Here is a 14694-nt window from a genome sequence, read left to right on the forward strand (position 1 = left end):
TATTAATTAAAAAATCAACGAGTTAGAACTTAGAACTACAATAAAAATAAATAAATTTCATATATGAAAATCTAAGATTAGTTAAAATAAACAGTTGACTTATTAATTATTATTACACTTTATTCTTTATTAAGTGTAATCCCTAATTTTTATTAATATTATTTTCAAGCTTAAAATGTGCGAAAACGACGTAGTGCATGTTTGGATGTTTGAGACATCTTTAAATAAACGTTTAGATGAATATTTATACAAATATACTGGTAATAACTTCGGTGTATAAACACCATTTACAGTCTAAAACGGCTTGATACTGAAATATTGCAAAAGTTGGATGCTAAAATTATGTTGTCCGATAGTTTTCAATTATCAAACCGACAAATTGAAATTGAAAAGAGCAGTACAATTCATGGAATCAAAATTCTATAGTAGCCTATACCCAAGAATTAACAAAACATTATTTTCTACCGATACTAACTAGTCATCCTCAAAAGAAAGATGGCAATGCTAAAATTGAATGACTTAATCGACCTCCTCAATCTTGGGGCCAGCACCACTTCCACCAGCAGGTGGAGCATCATCATCCACTTCAGGACCTGCACCAGCCCCGCCTTGGTACATCTTCGCTATGATGGGATTGCATATGTTCTCTAGCTCCTTCATCTTGTCTTCAAATTCATCAGCTTCTGCAAGCTGGTTCGTATCAAGCCATTGAATGGCTTGCTCAATTGCATTATCAATCTTTGTCTTGTCTTCAGAGGACAGCTTTGAACTTATCTTCTCATCCTTTACTGTGTTTCTCATGTTGTAGGCATAGTTCTCTAAGGCATTCTTCGCCTCAACCTTCTTCTTGTGCTCCTCATCTTCAGACTTGTATTTCTCAGCTTCTTGAACCATCTTCTCGATTTCTTCCTTCGACAATCTTCCCTTGTCATTGGTAATGGTAATCTTGTTCTTCTGCCCAGTTGTTTTGTCCTCAGCAGAGACATTCAAGATACCATTCGCATCAATGTCAAAGCAAACAGTAATCTGGGGAACACCACGGGGTGCCGGAGGAATGCCTGACAGCTCAAACTTACCCAACAAGTTGTTGTCCCTGGTTCGTGTCCTCTCACCCTCATAAACTTGAATCAAGACACCAGGTTGGTTATCTGAATATGTAGAGAACACTTGTTCTTTCTTGGTAGGAATGGTAGTATTCCTTGGAATCAACACAGTCATGACACCACCAGCAGTCTCCAAGCCCAGAGACAATGGGGTGACATCCAAAAGCAACAAATCTTGAACCTTCTCATTTCCTTCACCACTCAATATAGCTGCCTGGACAGCAGCACCATAGGCAACGGCTTCATCAGGGTTGATGCTCTTGCAGAGATCTTTCCCATTAAAGAAGTCCTGCAACAGCTGCTGAACTTTGGGAATCCTGGTAGAGCCACCAACAAGGACAACATCATGGACAGTGCTCTTGTCCATCTTTGCATCCCTAAGACACTTCTCCACTGGCTCCATACACTTCCTGAAGAGGTCCATGTTAAGCTCCTCAAACCTGGCACGAGTGATTGTCGAATAGAAGTCAATGCCCTCGAACAGAGAATCAATCTCAATGGTGGTCTGAGCAGTGGAGGAGAGTGTCCTCTTTGCTCTCTCACAAGAAGTCCTCAACCTTCTGAGGGCTCTTGGGTTTCCAGTAATGTCCTTCTTGTTCTTCCTCTTGAACTCTTGTACAAAGTGATTCACCATTCTATTATCAAAATCCTCTCCTCCGAGGTGAGTGTCACCAGCTGTTGCCTTAACTTCAAAGATACCCTCCTCAATGGTGAGGAGAGAAACATCAAAAGTGCCACCTCCGAGATCAAAGATCAAGACATTCTTCTCCCCAACACTGGTGGCTTTCTTGTCTAGCCCGTAAGCAATAGCTGCAGCAGTTGGCTCATTAATAATTCTCATAACATTGAGGCCGGCAATGACACCGGCATCCTTGGTGGCTTGACGCTGAGAGTCGTTGAAGTAAGCGGGCACAGTGACAACTGCATTTTTCACAGTTGACCCAAGGTAAGCCTCTGCAATCTCCCTCATCTTAGTTAAGACCATAGAGGAAATTTCTTCAGCAGCAAATTGCTTCTCCTCAGCCTTGTAATTCACAACAATCATGGGCTTCTCAGCAGCGCCAGAGATAACCTTGAATGGCCACAACTTCATATCACTCTGAACTGAAGGGTCGCTAATTCTCCTACCAATCAACCTCTTCGCATCTGCAAAATCACAATCCTCATTTATCAACAAAAACACCATACAACAACTCACAAATCAAACCACATTACAAACATTCAAAAACCATCCTAAATCAATGAAACAACTTTAATAAAATTCGCTTTAAAAAAAATAATCCGGAACAAAAATACTTTATAATATAATAAAAAAATAAAATACTCTAATTAATTTCGAATTTATATAAGTGACTTTCATAATTGTAACTAAACATAAATCATCTTTCTTTTAATTAAAAACCACTAAAAATAAATCAATATATTATTTTACATCATAATAATTTTTTAAATCTATGATAATACCGCCTTATATAGATATTTATACAAACCCTAGAGAACCACGTCCGTTGCCCAATAATTAACTAATTTTAATAAAACAATCCATTATTTTAAACAATTAAGAAAGAGAGACCAATACTTGCGATTTAACAACTGGTCAAAAGATATTAAATAACGACAACAACAACAAAAAAAAAACGACGTAAAATTAATAAATGCAGGTTAAATTATTAAACACGCAATGGAAAAAGCGGATCTAAATGATGAATTACCAAAGACAGTGTTGATAGGGTTCATGGCGACCTGGTTCTTGGCGGCATCTCCGATCAACCTCTCGGTGTCTGTGAAAGCGACGTAAGACGGCGTCGTTCTGTTTCCCTGGTCGTTGGCGATGATCTCGACGCGGTCGTGCTGCCACACTCCGACGCAGGAGTAGGTGGTGCCGAGGTCGATTCCGATGGCGGGTCCCTCACCTTTTCCGGCCATTAGAATGGAATATAAGGGTTCGAGTTAAGAAGGAAGAAAGGGGTCACTAAACCTAATAAATGGAGTTGCTGTTGTAATGAATTGAGAGAGGGTTGGCAAGTGAGGTATATATAGGTTTGAGAGAGAGAGAGAAAAAAGGTCTAGAATGTTCCACACTTACGTGGGAACCTCGCCTTAACTTAAGCCGCTTTTGTGGACCCTTCTCTCAGCTTTTTCGTTCTCCCCTTTTGAACCGCGTCCTCATTGGACCAAACCACTAACGTCCACGCTTGGGCTTGCCATCATTGCCTATGCTTGGGCTCGGGTCTAACAGGCCCACGATATGATTATATTTTGAGATAATTATTACTTTATGCACCTATCTTTTTATATACGAGTTTCGGAACACCAACTTCAGAATAATAACTATGGATGCAAGAAGCAAAGTCCATATCCTCATAGAGTGCTCCTTGTGCTCGTAAGGTCCAAAAACGAATATATGATTAGCCTAATAAACATTTCCATGGTGCACAGGTCATTGTGTAGTAAATGTTTTTGAATTATATATGTCTTGAAACACTCATTAACAACACCCATATTGACATATTGTATAAGAGATTATTAATTTACTAAATTTGAGTCATAACTCAGATCATTATGTAGTCTTTTTATGATTCAAATTTTATGAAGAGGTGCTATTAATTACTAACAATCTCTAATAAACTAAAAAAAAACATTATATTCTCCTATACCGGTATTTTTAATGCAAACTGGATCAATATATATGTTGGAAATCATGTATTATTGTATGTGTTTTTAACTTAAGAAAATATTATACAGTAATGGCAAGAAAATATTTTTCAACAGTATTATCTCCACTAATTTTATTTAATTTATCTAACATAAATTTATATTACACTAGTAGACCTTTTCATTAATAAACAGTCGATTTATATTAACAATAAAACATGAATATTTAAGATCGCTCCCTTTTTTACAGATGAATACTTTTTTAACTAACAAAAGCTACGTCATCATAGATAATAACTATAATGCATAAAAAGAATTATTTTGCTTTTATACTCTTAAAATGAAATAGTTTCAGTAAAAATGAGCTCATTGATTCTTCTGATTGCATACAATCAATGTCTTTCTTATTGAATGTAGTTTTGAAGACTCATTTGATTTACATAACAAAGTAAATAAGACTAGAAGAGACAATATCACTCTGGTTCCTAACTATTAGAAACTTTTGTAAAGTTTATAGTTACGTTACATGTAAGATTCACAGCGTACGATATCACTTAAATATATACCCATATAGAGAATAAACTTAAAATAGTAAGAATCTTCGATGTAAATATATTAGTTGTTTTTGTTGCAACTAATTTTTTGGTCACCATATATATTATGATTGTTGGAGTATGCACTTGTACACTAATCTTTTCCTGAAAACCTAAATATATAATCACTTTTAGGTCTCTCTTAAATTTAAGACACCAATCAAACCACCTACGTATTGATTCTTGCATAGAATTTGATAGGTAGCAATAAATGAAATCAGTTTCTTATATGCTCAAGACTTGGCTTCTTCCTTCTTTTGTGCCTAAAAGAAAGTAAAAGAAACACGTCTTTCTTTCATCCGAATAAATGTTTCAACATTAAAAGGTTGCATGCCCACGTTTATACACAGTAGAAGATATACGCATAATAATTTAAAAAGCAACGAAGAATCTAAGAGATATGATTGAGCTACTGTGGGGGCAACGTTAACGAGAGGCCTTGGAACGAAGAAGCAATAGATTGGAATCACGGAAAGAAATAGAGAGAGAAAGAGAGAGTGATCATGTTGAAGGACGTCACAAAAAGCAAAAGCTGCTAGGGTAACACAGAGAACATATTCACGCCTAGACATGTGGGCATCAGCAACTATAGTAAAAGCTTGCATGGGTTTCCGAGCCACCTTTAGTTGCTACTTCTTCTTCGAAGTTTCTTTGCTTTTTATATTTCATCAGATTTGTATTATGATATGATATATATGATATATGATATATATATGATATATGATATACATTACCATAGGCATATAAACATTTGTGTGGTCACTACCCCATCAACATATACTACGACCAACCGACCAACAAAAACCAATCTTCACAGCTTCCTCCAACAGAGAGAGAGATTTGCTTTTTTGACTATGTTGTGACACCTTTATTCCTTGTAAGCAAGCAATTATATATCTAGCTTTGAAATTTGAAAAAAGCAAACCCAAAGTCCCAGATTCCATGTCTAAAGCTTCTGGTCGAAATTATCATATGAAATGAATGACATCTTAATCATAATTAGATTATGACAAATATGCTTTACACCAGATTGATTTCAATGTGCCCTTATTTTATTATTTAATCAACAATTTGTAACAAGAAAATTAAAGAATGGAAGAGGAGGGCTAAGGAAGTATTAGCCAGCTTCCCATCAATATAAAGATGTAGAGAAAAAAAAAAGGAAAAAGAAACGTAATGAATGATAAAAAAAAAAAAAAAGTGCATGTGATATTCTTTCAGTTTTTATAATTTAAATTTAAAAAAAAAAATCCCCCTTTATTCATTTCATTCTTCCTGTTTTTGTCTTGTACCTTTAAAGGTTTAAATTAGCAATCTATCATTTGATATTATATCTCCTTTGTTTTTTTCTTGTTCTTTTGATAGTTCTTCTATTTTTGAAATCAATGAAGTCATGCATTATCTAGAGTTATAGTGCATGAAAGAGGAGTTGCACGGTTTTGAGCGGTATTTTGGCGTTTCCTTTCCAACAAATGAAACATGATATATCCTCCTTTTCCATGGCTACCGCTCTGAGTTCACATATAAAACAAACAAGTACGAAAGACCCATTTGGTCAATTTCCTTATAATTTCATAATCATTTTCGACTCCAAATTAGTACATATTCGTATTACTACAATTCAACCAAATCAATGTGACTCTCATGGTCCCAATTTGGATGTATTCAAATTGCTTTTTCCGTGAAAGGTTAAAAATAAGTAACCCGAGAAGAAAAAGGGATTCTTAAAATATGAGACCAGGAGAAGTCTAGGAATTTGAAGTTTCTATTTAGATGATTGAAAGAGTAAGTTGGACGTACTAGCAGCAGTCGGTCAGATATCAAACTAGAGCTTAAACATGACAAAATTAATGCACATATTTCATGAAAACTGAATCATCATGCACGTTTCATTAATTAGATAGCCCACCAAAAATGGGAGTCTCCCTGCTTTAAATTTTGCATTGGCCATGAAGAGGAAAATATATATATTAATAACAATATATGAAAGATTGAGAGAGCTATAGTTGGTGGCTTTATTACAAGTGCTTGAAATTCATCTTCAAAATTCATTTATTTCATTCTCTCTCTCTCAATATACATTTTATTTTGACTTTCTAACTATGATATATATAACAGAATATATTTTAAAACTAGCTGACTGAGGATCCTCCTACAATGAATATCACACATGACAATATTGAACTGGATAATGTCAAATCACCAAAAAAAAAAAAAAAAAAGTCCTATGCATCTTTATTGGTTTGATATAATTTGTTAAATTACTATATATAGTCAAATTAATATGAGCATGACCGTTACTTCGTTTCAAATGTTAGCAACTTTCTAGTGCCTGTATATTACACATATACGATATTTTTTTTCTTTTTCTTTTGTGAAAGAAAATGATAGTAATTAAGGATATTGAGTTGGAAGAAACTAAGAAAAGGATAAGTAGTCTAGACACATTAGTCTGTTAAGTTGCTTAAACTCACATTATTCCTGGTTCTAATTAATTTTTAATAATGAACAATATGACATCTCATTACATAAAAAGGCTTCTAGGCTAGTTTACATAGCTTCACACAATTAGTAATATCAACTTAACCGCTCTTGTCATCGCAACACATGCATATAAACAAACACACCAATATACTTTCGCTTAACACTTTTTCAAACTTTGAGTACAACAAAATATATCAACGACATGATCCATCGACGGAAAAAGGAAATTACTTCAAGAGTTGCGTACCATTTTCTCTCGTCTTGATCAATGTAACACAAAGTGTACTGATCATTCCTTCTCCCCATTTATCCTCGTAAGACAAGCCTCGTGCATAAAGGGTGGTAGAATTCCATTCCAATGTTAGCAAGTGATATAATAGGTTCTTCTAACTCGATCTTATACATTCAATCATTCTTTTCTATGATCATATAAAAATCTGTAGCGACTAGGAAATTAAGCAAAAGCTGTAGAATTCAAGTAGTTTAATTCCAATGATCACAACAAGTGGTTTGGTGAGGGAGTGAAACTAGGAACTTCACTCCATGCATTGCCACTTCCGTTCCAAAGTGCATCATTTCCCGAACTACTCATCATCAAGAGAGTTTTTGGCAAACTCAAACCTTGACTTTCTTCCAGTTTTATTGTGTTAATCTGTTGAGGCATTATTCCACTTACACTAGAAATAGAATCCATCTTAGAACGAATATTAAACCGGCCTCCATCCTTTGCATAACTTGGCGGTTCACCATTATTGTTTTCTCCACCAAACTGAAACACCCCAATTTGTGGCTCCAAATTAGTACTACTCAAGAAAGGGAACTGTTGATGTTGAACTTGTTGCAGGTTGTTCAACCTCCATTGCTCACCAAGGCCATTTGATGACAACAACATAGCCCCACCACCACTATTACCAAGTGCTGAACTAGTTCCAATTTGAAACTCAACATTGTTGTTACTAGTGTTGCCATTTCTAGCCACCAAAGGTGTTGTTGGAGTCACCCCAAAATGAGATCCAATGCCCCCAGAAACGTAGTCACTATTATAATGATGTAAAGAGGTCAAGAATGGAAATTGAGTTGGTGTTGGAGTTGGCATATGAGCCATCATCACATTATGATGATCATTGGTGCAGCCACTAGAAGAAGAATTAGCACTTGCAGAGTTGGAACCTGTTGCAGGTTTCATAGGAGACTTTGATCTACCACTTCTTCCTTTGCTTCTTTTGTTCCTTCTACAGCCACCTCCAACTGGCACGTTTCTGAGTGCACCTCCTCTGGTCCAGTAACGACGGCAAGTCTTGCAGAAGTGGCGAGGCTGTGAAAGACTGTAGTTGTTGTAGTAGCAAAACTTGGTGTTTGTAGATTCACATCGTGGACATTTGAGAGCTGCATCAGGTTGGTGCAGCTTGGCCATCCTGGCTCTATCGGCCATCGATCCTGGTCTGATAGAGCCCTGATAGCCACCACCTCCAACCTCCGCTGCCACTGTTGAGGGTGGCAGCGGTGATAGAGGTGGTGGAATCCGAGGATCCTGGTTGCCAATTCCTTCTGGATGATTAGGTTGCTGTGAAGTTTTTTTACAAGTGTGAGCCAACAAATAAAAAGAACTACATATAATTGAGTGATATTCATGTGTACACACATACAAAGAGTATATTCAGGGGGGAAAAATAAAAGATCGATAAAGTGTATGTGTAGGAATATCTTATATCTGATTAATTGTATTCTTAGCTTTATTGATGAAGAAGCTATAAAAAAAAAAGGGAAGAGAATGAAAGAATTAATCCAATCCTTACCTGTTGTGACCAGTTGGGTGGATCTAGATAGATTGGAAGGGACGGGAAGACCATAGCTCTTGTTAATTAGAGAGCTTTCTTTCTCTTTTGTAAAAGTTTGATGGGTTCTTTGGTGGTGTGTGTGGGTGGAGAATCACATCAGCATGAGAGAGTTGCAGAGAAAGAGATCACAGAGGGACGGGAAAAAGATAAAGGAGCTTGTGGGGGTGTGTCTATTTAATTTACTTTTCTTCTTAATTTTTTTTTTAATATAAAAGACATAAATATTTGGATAAAGATAATCTTGATTAAATCAGATATATGATTATAAACAACAAATTTCTTCTTCTAAATATTTAATACAGTTTCATATTTAAGTTTCAAATTTGAGATCACTTATTTTACTGGAACATTATTACTATAGATGTTTGTCTTTACATTAATTTATTCTTAATATTTTTTTATCTCTCCTCTTTTTGTTTTATTAAATAAAATTATTGTGGGATTATGGAACTCACCAAGCGAGTTTCTTATTCTATAAGCACCTTTCTCTTATGCTTTTTACTGTGGCATTAACACTAAAGACTTCTCTCTCACCAATCGCCATGCATGTTATGACTTAGAGAAGCCCTAGCCCTAGGTTTGGATTAACATAATAACATATTGTATAGTATTTTGAACTATGAGGTTTTTGAGGACTTTAAAAGTATTTTAGAATAATAATTTGGAATTTAAAAGTGAAAAGGTGATGAGTCATGGACTCATGGTGGGGAGGTCTTCGGTGGATGCGTCACAATCGAATGTACCTTTGTTTCCCTTCCGCCAGCTCTCCTAAAGGAAAAAAGTAGTCATTATTTATTTTATTCTTTATGTAATTAAAATTTATTTTGTACTAGCAGCTTTTTCCCTTTTGTGAAAAAATATTCATTAATACGTATGTATCATAAAATTTACATACCTTTTGCATATTGTGATATTTATTTATACTTTTATAGCACTTGGTCCTACACTCATTCGACTAAAATCGATTAATATATATTAATAGTAAGACTCGGTACCCTTATAATCTTACGAAGAGAGAGTGGTATAAATTAAAACTCAAACCTTTTGAAAAAAATATGTAGAATATAAACTAGCACGGACCAAAATGAAACTTTATTTATAGATTATTATATATTCTACACCCTTGCTCTCATTCCCACCGTTCTTATGAAATACTTATAAGTTGAAGGGTATATTAAGACTTGGAAGTTGGAAGTTGTTTTATATATATTATAAATTAAGGGAAATGAAAAGCAAAGTTAAATATATGGAGAATCACCAATATATTAATCGTAATTAATTCTATAAAAATTACCGTCAGTTAATTTAGATTAAAAAAAAAAAAGAACAACTGCAACAGCATGAGAAGAAGAAAAAAAGAATGTTCATGCACTTTAACTTTCATGAAGTTAAATGAGACTTTATATCAATTCATATTTCATTTGTTACTTAATAATGAATTGTGTTACCACTAAAGTTATGTATATTGGTCGTCTGCCAAACCATTGAAATTGAAATGGAAAATTGTGAGTCGAAAGTGATGGAGGCTTGTGGTCACGTAGAGAAATTAAACGTTCAAATTAATATCCTTGTCAATCTTTAAGATATTTTTTTTTGGCTGGTTAAAGTAAAGTGTAAGATTGTGTATGTGGTTACAAAATTAAAATGATACTGTGTGAAAACAATTTAGTGCTTGGAAGAAAGATTATTGTAAACACGATCCAATGTGAAACCTTAGGAAAAAAAAATTAAAACATCACTTACTCAAATTTTGAATTTAAAGAAAAAAAATTTCAATTAATTCCTTATTAAGATTACAAATGTAAATATTTTTTTATCTAGACCACTATATCTTCTACCGGAAATAATCTCTTTCAAGTTAAGTAAGACTATCATAATCGACAAACAAATGTAAATATTCTAGTCCTTCCATTATTTTTGTTCTACTTTTTTAAGTACATATTTAGTCCATGAAAAATAAATGTGAATTAATTTAGCCTGCAAAAGAATTATTATTAGTAATTCATATTGACCTTTGAAAATATTAACTAAAATAAATATAGAGGATTATTATATTTGCTAAAGAGGATTATTCAACAAATAATTGAGTTAAATAACTTTTTAATAGGATGAAATTAGATATATTTGCTAAAGATAAATTATAATCTCCCTCTCCCCTCCCAGCCACCCTTTCTTACCCGGATAAATTAATGCTCGATTTTTTTTTTTCATCTTTAAAAGTATTTTTTTAAGAGATTATTATATTTAACATTTAAATCTATACATGTAGAAGATTTATCTTGTGAGATGATTTTTCATGTGATAGTAAGAAAAAAAAAATATTCACCTTTAGATTTTATTATGACTGAGTAAAAGATATAATTTATTTGAATTTTTTAAGATGTCATGCATGTGACCTTTGAAATAATCATATGACAATAAAAAGTGTCATTTTTGTTTTTGTTTTTGTCTATCACTCAGTCACTGTTAAAAGTAGCAAAATACGTTGGGTTGATTGACTCGATATAAATTCACTCAATGTAAAGTAAGACTTCAATTTTAAGACAGGCTAGGGTGGACCATTGCCATGGATGGTGTATGGTTATTTCTTGCAATTGGCCTAACATGAATCTATTTGATGAAATGTTGATCTTGGTTTTTAAATTTAAACACATTAAATACGAGCCATTTTAGCCAAATTCAGGCTTATCCCACAAAAACTTGCATAAATTGAACCTTAATCAAACTTAGACCTTACTTTAGAAGGTCAAATTGAATCTATTTTTTTCTTGCTCAACCCGCTATATGCGCCCTGTATTGATTTTGTAATCTTCTTAAATTGAACTTCCTTGACTCGAGCTTAATTAATTTTAGTGAATAAATTAGATCTAAACCTTTTTAATTCGATTTGATTATGGTCTTATTAGGGTTGAGTCTATTATATATAGCCTATACAAATTGGATTTTTATTGGGCTTATGCCTCATTTAGAAGCTCAAACTGCTGTAGTTTATGACTCATAAAGTTACAACTAGTTTGGTTTAATGTAGGGTTTGTAATTTAAATTTTGAGTTTGATCCACTCATTCTCCACAAAACACATAAAATAAAAAAAAACATACATTTTTTTTATCCTAGCTACTTGTGATTCTTTTATCACAAATTCCCGTAAAAGATTCTTGCATCTTTTAGTTTTAAAATTGAAAAAAAAAAACTGAAATCACAGACTAAAAAATAAAAATAATTACTTTTGTTGGAAAAGCTTTTTATAAATTGTAAACTATTTAACGGTTATTGATCATGACAATTTATGATTAAATTTAATATCGGACAAGTGATTAAAGTATGATAAATATCAGCACAATATAATGATGGATCATATATAAAAGAGCAATTCTAAAAATTTATGATAATATATACAAATATAGACCGGTTATGTAATCTTTATACGACATTTGATTAGAATTCAATGTATAGCATGCAAGGTCCCACTTGATTTTACCAAAATTGAAAATTCTGTATTTTGAAAAGTGTTGAAACAAAATATGAGGGAGACAGATGAGGGAAAAAGAATGGTGGAAGTTGTGGGCAAAGCCGCCAGTTATTGTGGGGAGGAAGAATGAATGGCAGTAAACATACAAATGGTTGTTAGAAGAAGAGGGAGGGGGGGACTCTAACTTTACTTAGCCAAGTCACCCTCCACTGTTTGATGAAGGGAAAAGAAGAACACACACCTATTTTGGGGGTCTACAGAATGAAACAAAGAGAAATATATAATATATAAGAATTTACTTATTTTAAGAATAAATTTACTATTAAGTTTATTATTCAATAATTTATGTCTTACGTTAAATTTAAAGTTATTTGATATTTTATTTCATTAATTTAAATTAATATATAAAATAATTATTCACTCAACTACTTATTATCTATATTAAATTTCAATAATTTAATCGTTGACTTATTTTTAGAATAAATAAATCTTTTTTCAACAATACCTAATTTGATACAAGATTTTATTTGTTAAACTCAGAATAAGCAAAAATTCATTAGAAGAATCTCATCTTTTACATCAAGAAACTTCTTTAAGTATGTATGTCCACTATTATAGGATTTTATAATAACAAGAAGTGTTAAACTCACTTCATAAAAAATACAAGTTGAGACTAAATCCTATATTATTTGTGCTAACCCAGACGATATATATATATATATATATATATATATATATAATTTTTATATTATAATTCAATCACAAAAAGCCGTATATGACGAATTACTCTTATTTCCGAGTAATTAAGAAGTTGTATATTCATTATTCGTATTAATATTAGAGATATTTAAAAATTACTTCAAAAAGCATATTAATAATATATTATAATTGAACCGCAGTATAATTTTTTTTATAATGACGGTGTATGACTATTATATCATCAAAAAAAAAATTTAAAAAGAAAGGAGATATATAAGTAATTTGAGAGAAATCAATGAGATGAAAAATAAAATAGTTGAGAAAATAAGTATATATTTATTATTATATCTGTTTTTATTTACAAGATTTAACTCAAAATAATTTTTATTTTTTTATATAAGATTTAATTTATATTGGTTTTATATTAATTATTTTATATTAAAATATCTTTAATTAAAGTGTGTTTTTTTTTATTTTGATAAATTAAACACATTAATTATAAAAATTTTAAGAAAACATACATTTTAATTGGTTTAAAGAAAAATGAGTATTAATTAGAAAAGATAAATAATATAAGATTAGTTTTAGAAAAAAAGGTTAAAATATTTTTTTAATCTCTATAGTTCAATTTACTTTACTTTTTAGTTCCTATAGTTTAAAATAGATTTTTGTAGTCTTTATACTTATTTTTTAAAATTATTTCTAGTCTTTATAGTTTAAGATAGATCATTTTAGTTCTTATACTTTTTTAATCTTTTTAATCTTTATTTTTATGTTTTTTTGTAACGTTGTCTACTTTTTGTGTTGATGTAGTAGATGTCTTTAATTTTGTGAAGATAACAAGAGAAAGTCTAAACAATGAGTGTCACATGTAAGAATACGGAATACGAAATGTCAAAAGACTTAATTTAGAGCAATTTGAGTAAAACAAATTCAATATCAAGCATGCAAAGTTAAATCAACACACACAAAAATAATATTACAAAAAAAATTAACAATGAAGACTAAAATGATTAAAAAATTACAAGTATAAAAAATAAAAATTTATACTAAATTTTAAGGACTAAAAAAGATTAAAAAATAAGTATAGTAACAAAAAAATTATTTTAAACTATATAAATTAAAATGTAAAGTAAGTAAAACTATACGAATTAAAAAAATATTCTAGAAGAAAATATATAAAATAAATAAATTTACTATTATTAATTTAATTAATTATTTTTTTAATATTGATGAATTAGGTAATTAAATGTTATATGTAGGAAACTAGGAATGGAAGAAGTTTAGTGAATGGTTATGCAAGGGGCATCCCCACAGCCATGCATGGACAGTGACATGGAAGATGGAACACATGCGCATGGTGCATCTAACATTATCTTCATTTTAGGATAAGATTGTGACTTTTGAGCTCTACCCGCCAATGTCTTTTTATGCTCTTTAGAGATACATGCATGTATCATGTATGATGTATGTACATTATCACTAGCTAGCACTATGTATATGTTGTACAAGAATCAATGCAAAATTATATATATTAATTGTGCTATGTTTGGAATTCACCCATTTCCGACTAAAATTTGCAAATCAGAATTATAATTTTCATTTGGCGAGAGAAAAGAAAAGAAAAAACCAAATGTCAATACAAGCTCAACTTAAAATCTTATAAAAATACAAATAATTGGATAAAAGCAAATTTAATCCAAAATTTAAAAGATCCAAGGAAGTGATTCTATTGTTATACTTGTAATGTGCTTCTATATATAATACTCCTATGCTTTTAGTTGTGAAAGACAAGTTACATTATATTCCATAGAGATTTGCCTTCATGGGATATCTTACTGAGAATCTTTCA

The 14694-nt window shown here is 31.8% G+C and overlaps 2 protein-coding genes across 2 annotated transcripts; both read right to left on the reverse strand.

The window, feature by feature from the left end:
* Window positions 1-332: 332 nt before the first annotated feature.
* Window positions 333-3120, reverse strand: LOC109812396 (heat shock cognate 70 kDa protein 2). Its single transcript, XM_020376344.3, has 2 exons — window positions 2816-3120; window positions 333-2249 (listed from the first exon to the last, which is right to left on the reverse strand). The coding sequence occupies exons 1-2, from the start codon at window positions 3027-3029 to the stop codon at window positions 520-522; spliced, it is 1944 nt and encodes a 647-aa protein (XP_020231933.1). The 5' UTR covers window positions 3030-3120; the 3' UTR covers window positions 333-519.
* Window positions 3121-6811: 3691 nt separating this feature from the next.
* On the reverse strand, window positions 6812-8822 carry LOC109812400 (dof zinc finger protein DOF3.6). The gene is made up of 2 exons (XM_020376348.3): window positions 8632-8822; window positions 6812-8399 (listed from the first exon to the last, which is right to left on the reverse strand). Exons 1-2 carry the CDS (start codon window positions 8683-8685, stop codon window positions 7332-7334), a joined length of 1122 nt encoding a protein of 373 aa, XP_020231937.1. The 5' UTR covers window positions 8686-8822; the 3' UTR covers window positions 6812-7331.
* Window positions 8823-14694: the final 5872 nt, after the last annotated feature.

This window comes from Cajanus cajan, chromosome 4 (assembly GCF_000230855.2).
Source record: "Cajanus cajan strain Asha chromosome 4, NIPB_CcT2T_4, whole genome shotgun sequence".
Classification (NCBI taxonomy): Eukaryota; Viridiplantae; Streptophyta; class Magnoliopsida; order Fabales; family Fabaceae; genus Cajanus; species Cajanus cajan.

Coding starts and splice junctions, on each gene's coding strand:
- LOC109812400 (XM_020376348.3), bottom strand. CDS start 8,685: ATGGTCTTCCCGTCCCTTCCAATCTATCTAGATCCACCCAACTGGTCA. Junction 8,400..8,631: donor CACCCAACTGGTCACAACAG/GTAAGGATTGGA, acceptor AAAACTTCACAG/CAACCTAATCATCCAGAAGG.
- LOC109812396 (XM_020376344.3), bottom strand. CDS start 3,029: ATGGCCGGAAAAGGTGAGGGACCCGCCATCGGAATCGACCTCGGCACC. Junction 2,250..2,815: donor CCCTATCAACACTGTCTTTG/GTAATTCATCAT, acceptor GTGATTTTGCAG/ATGCGAAGAGGTTGATTGGT.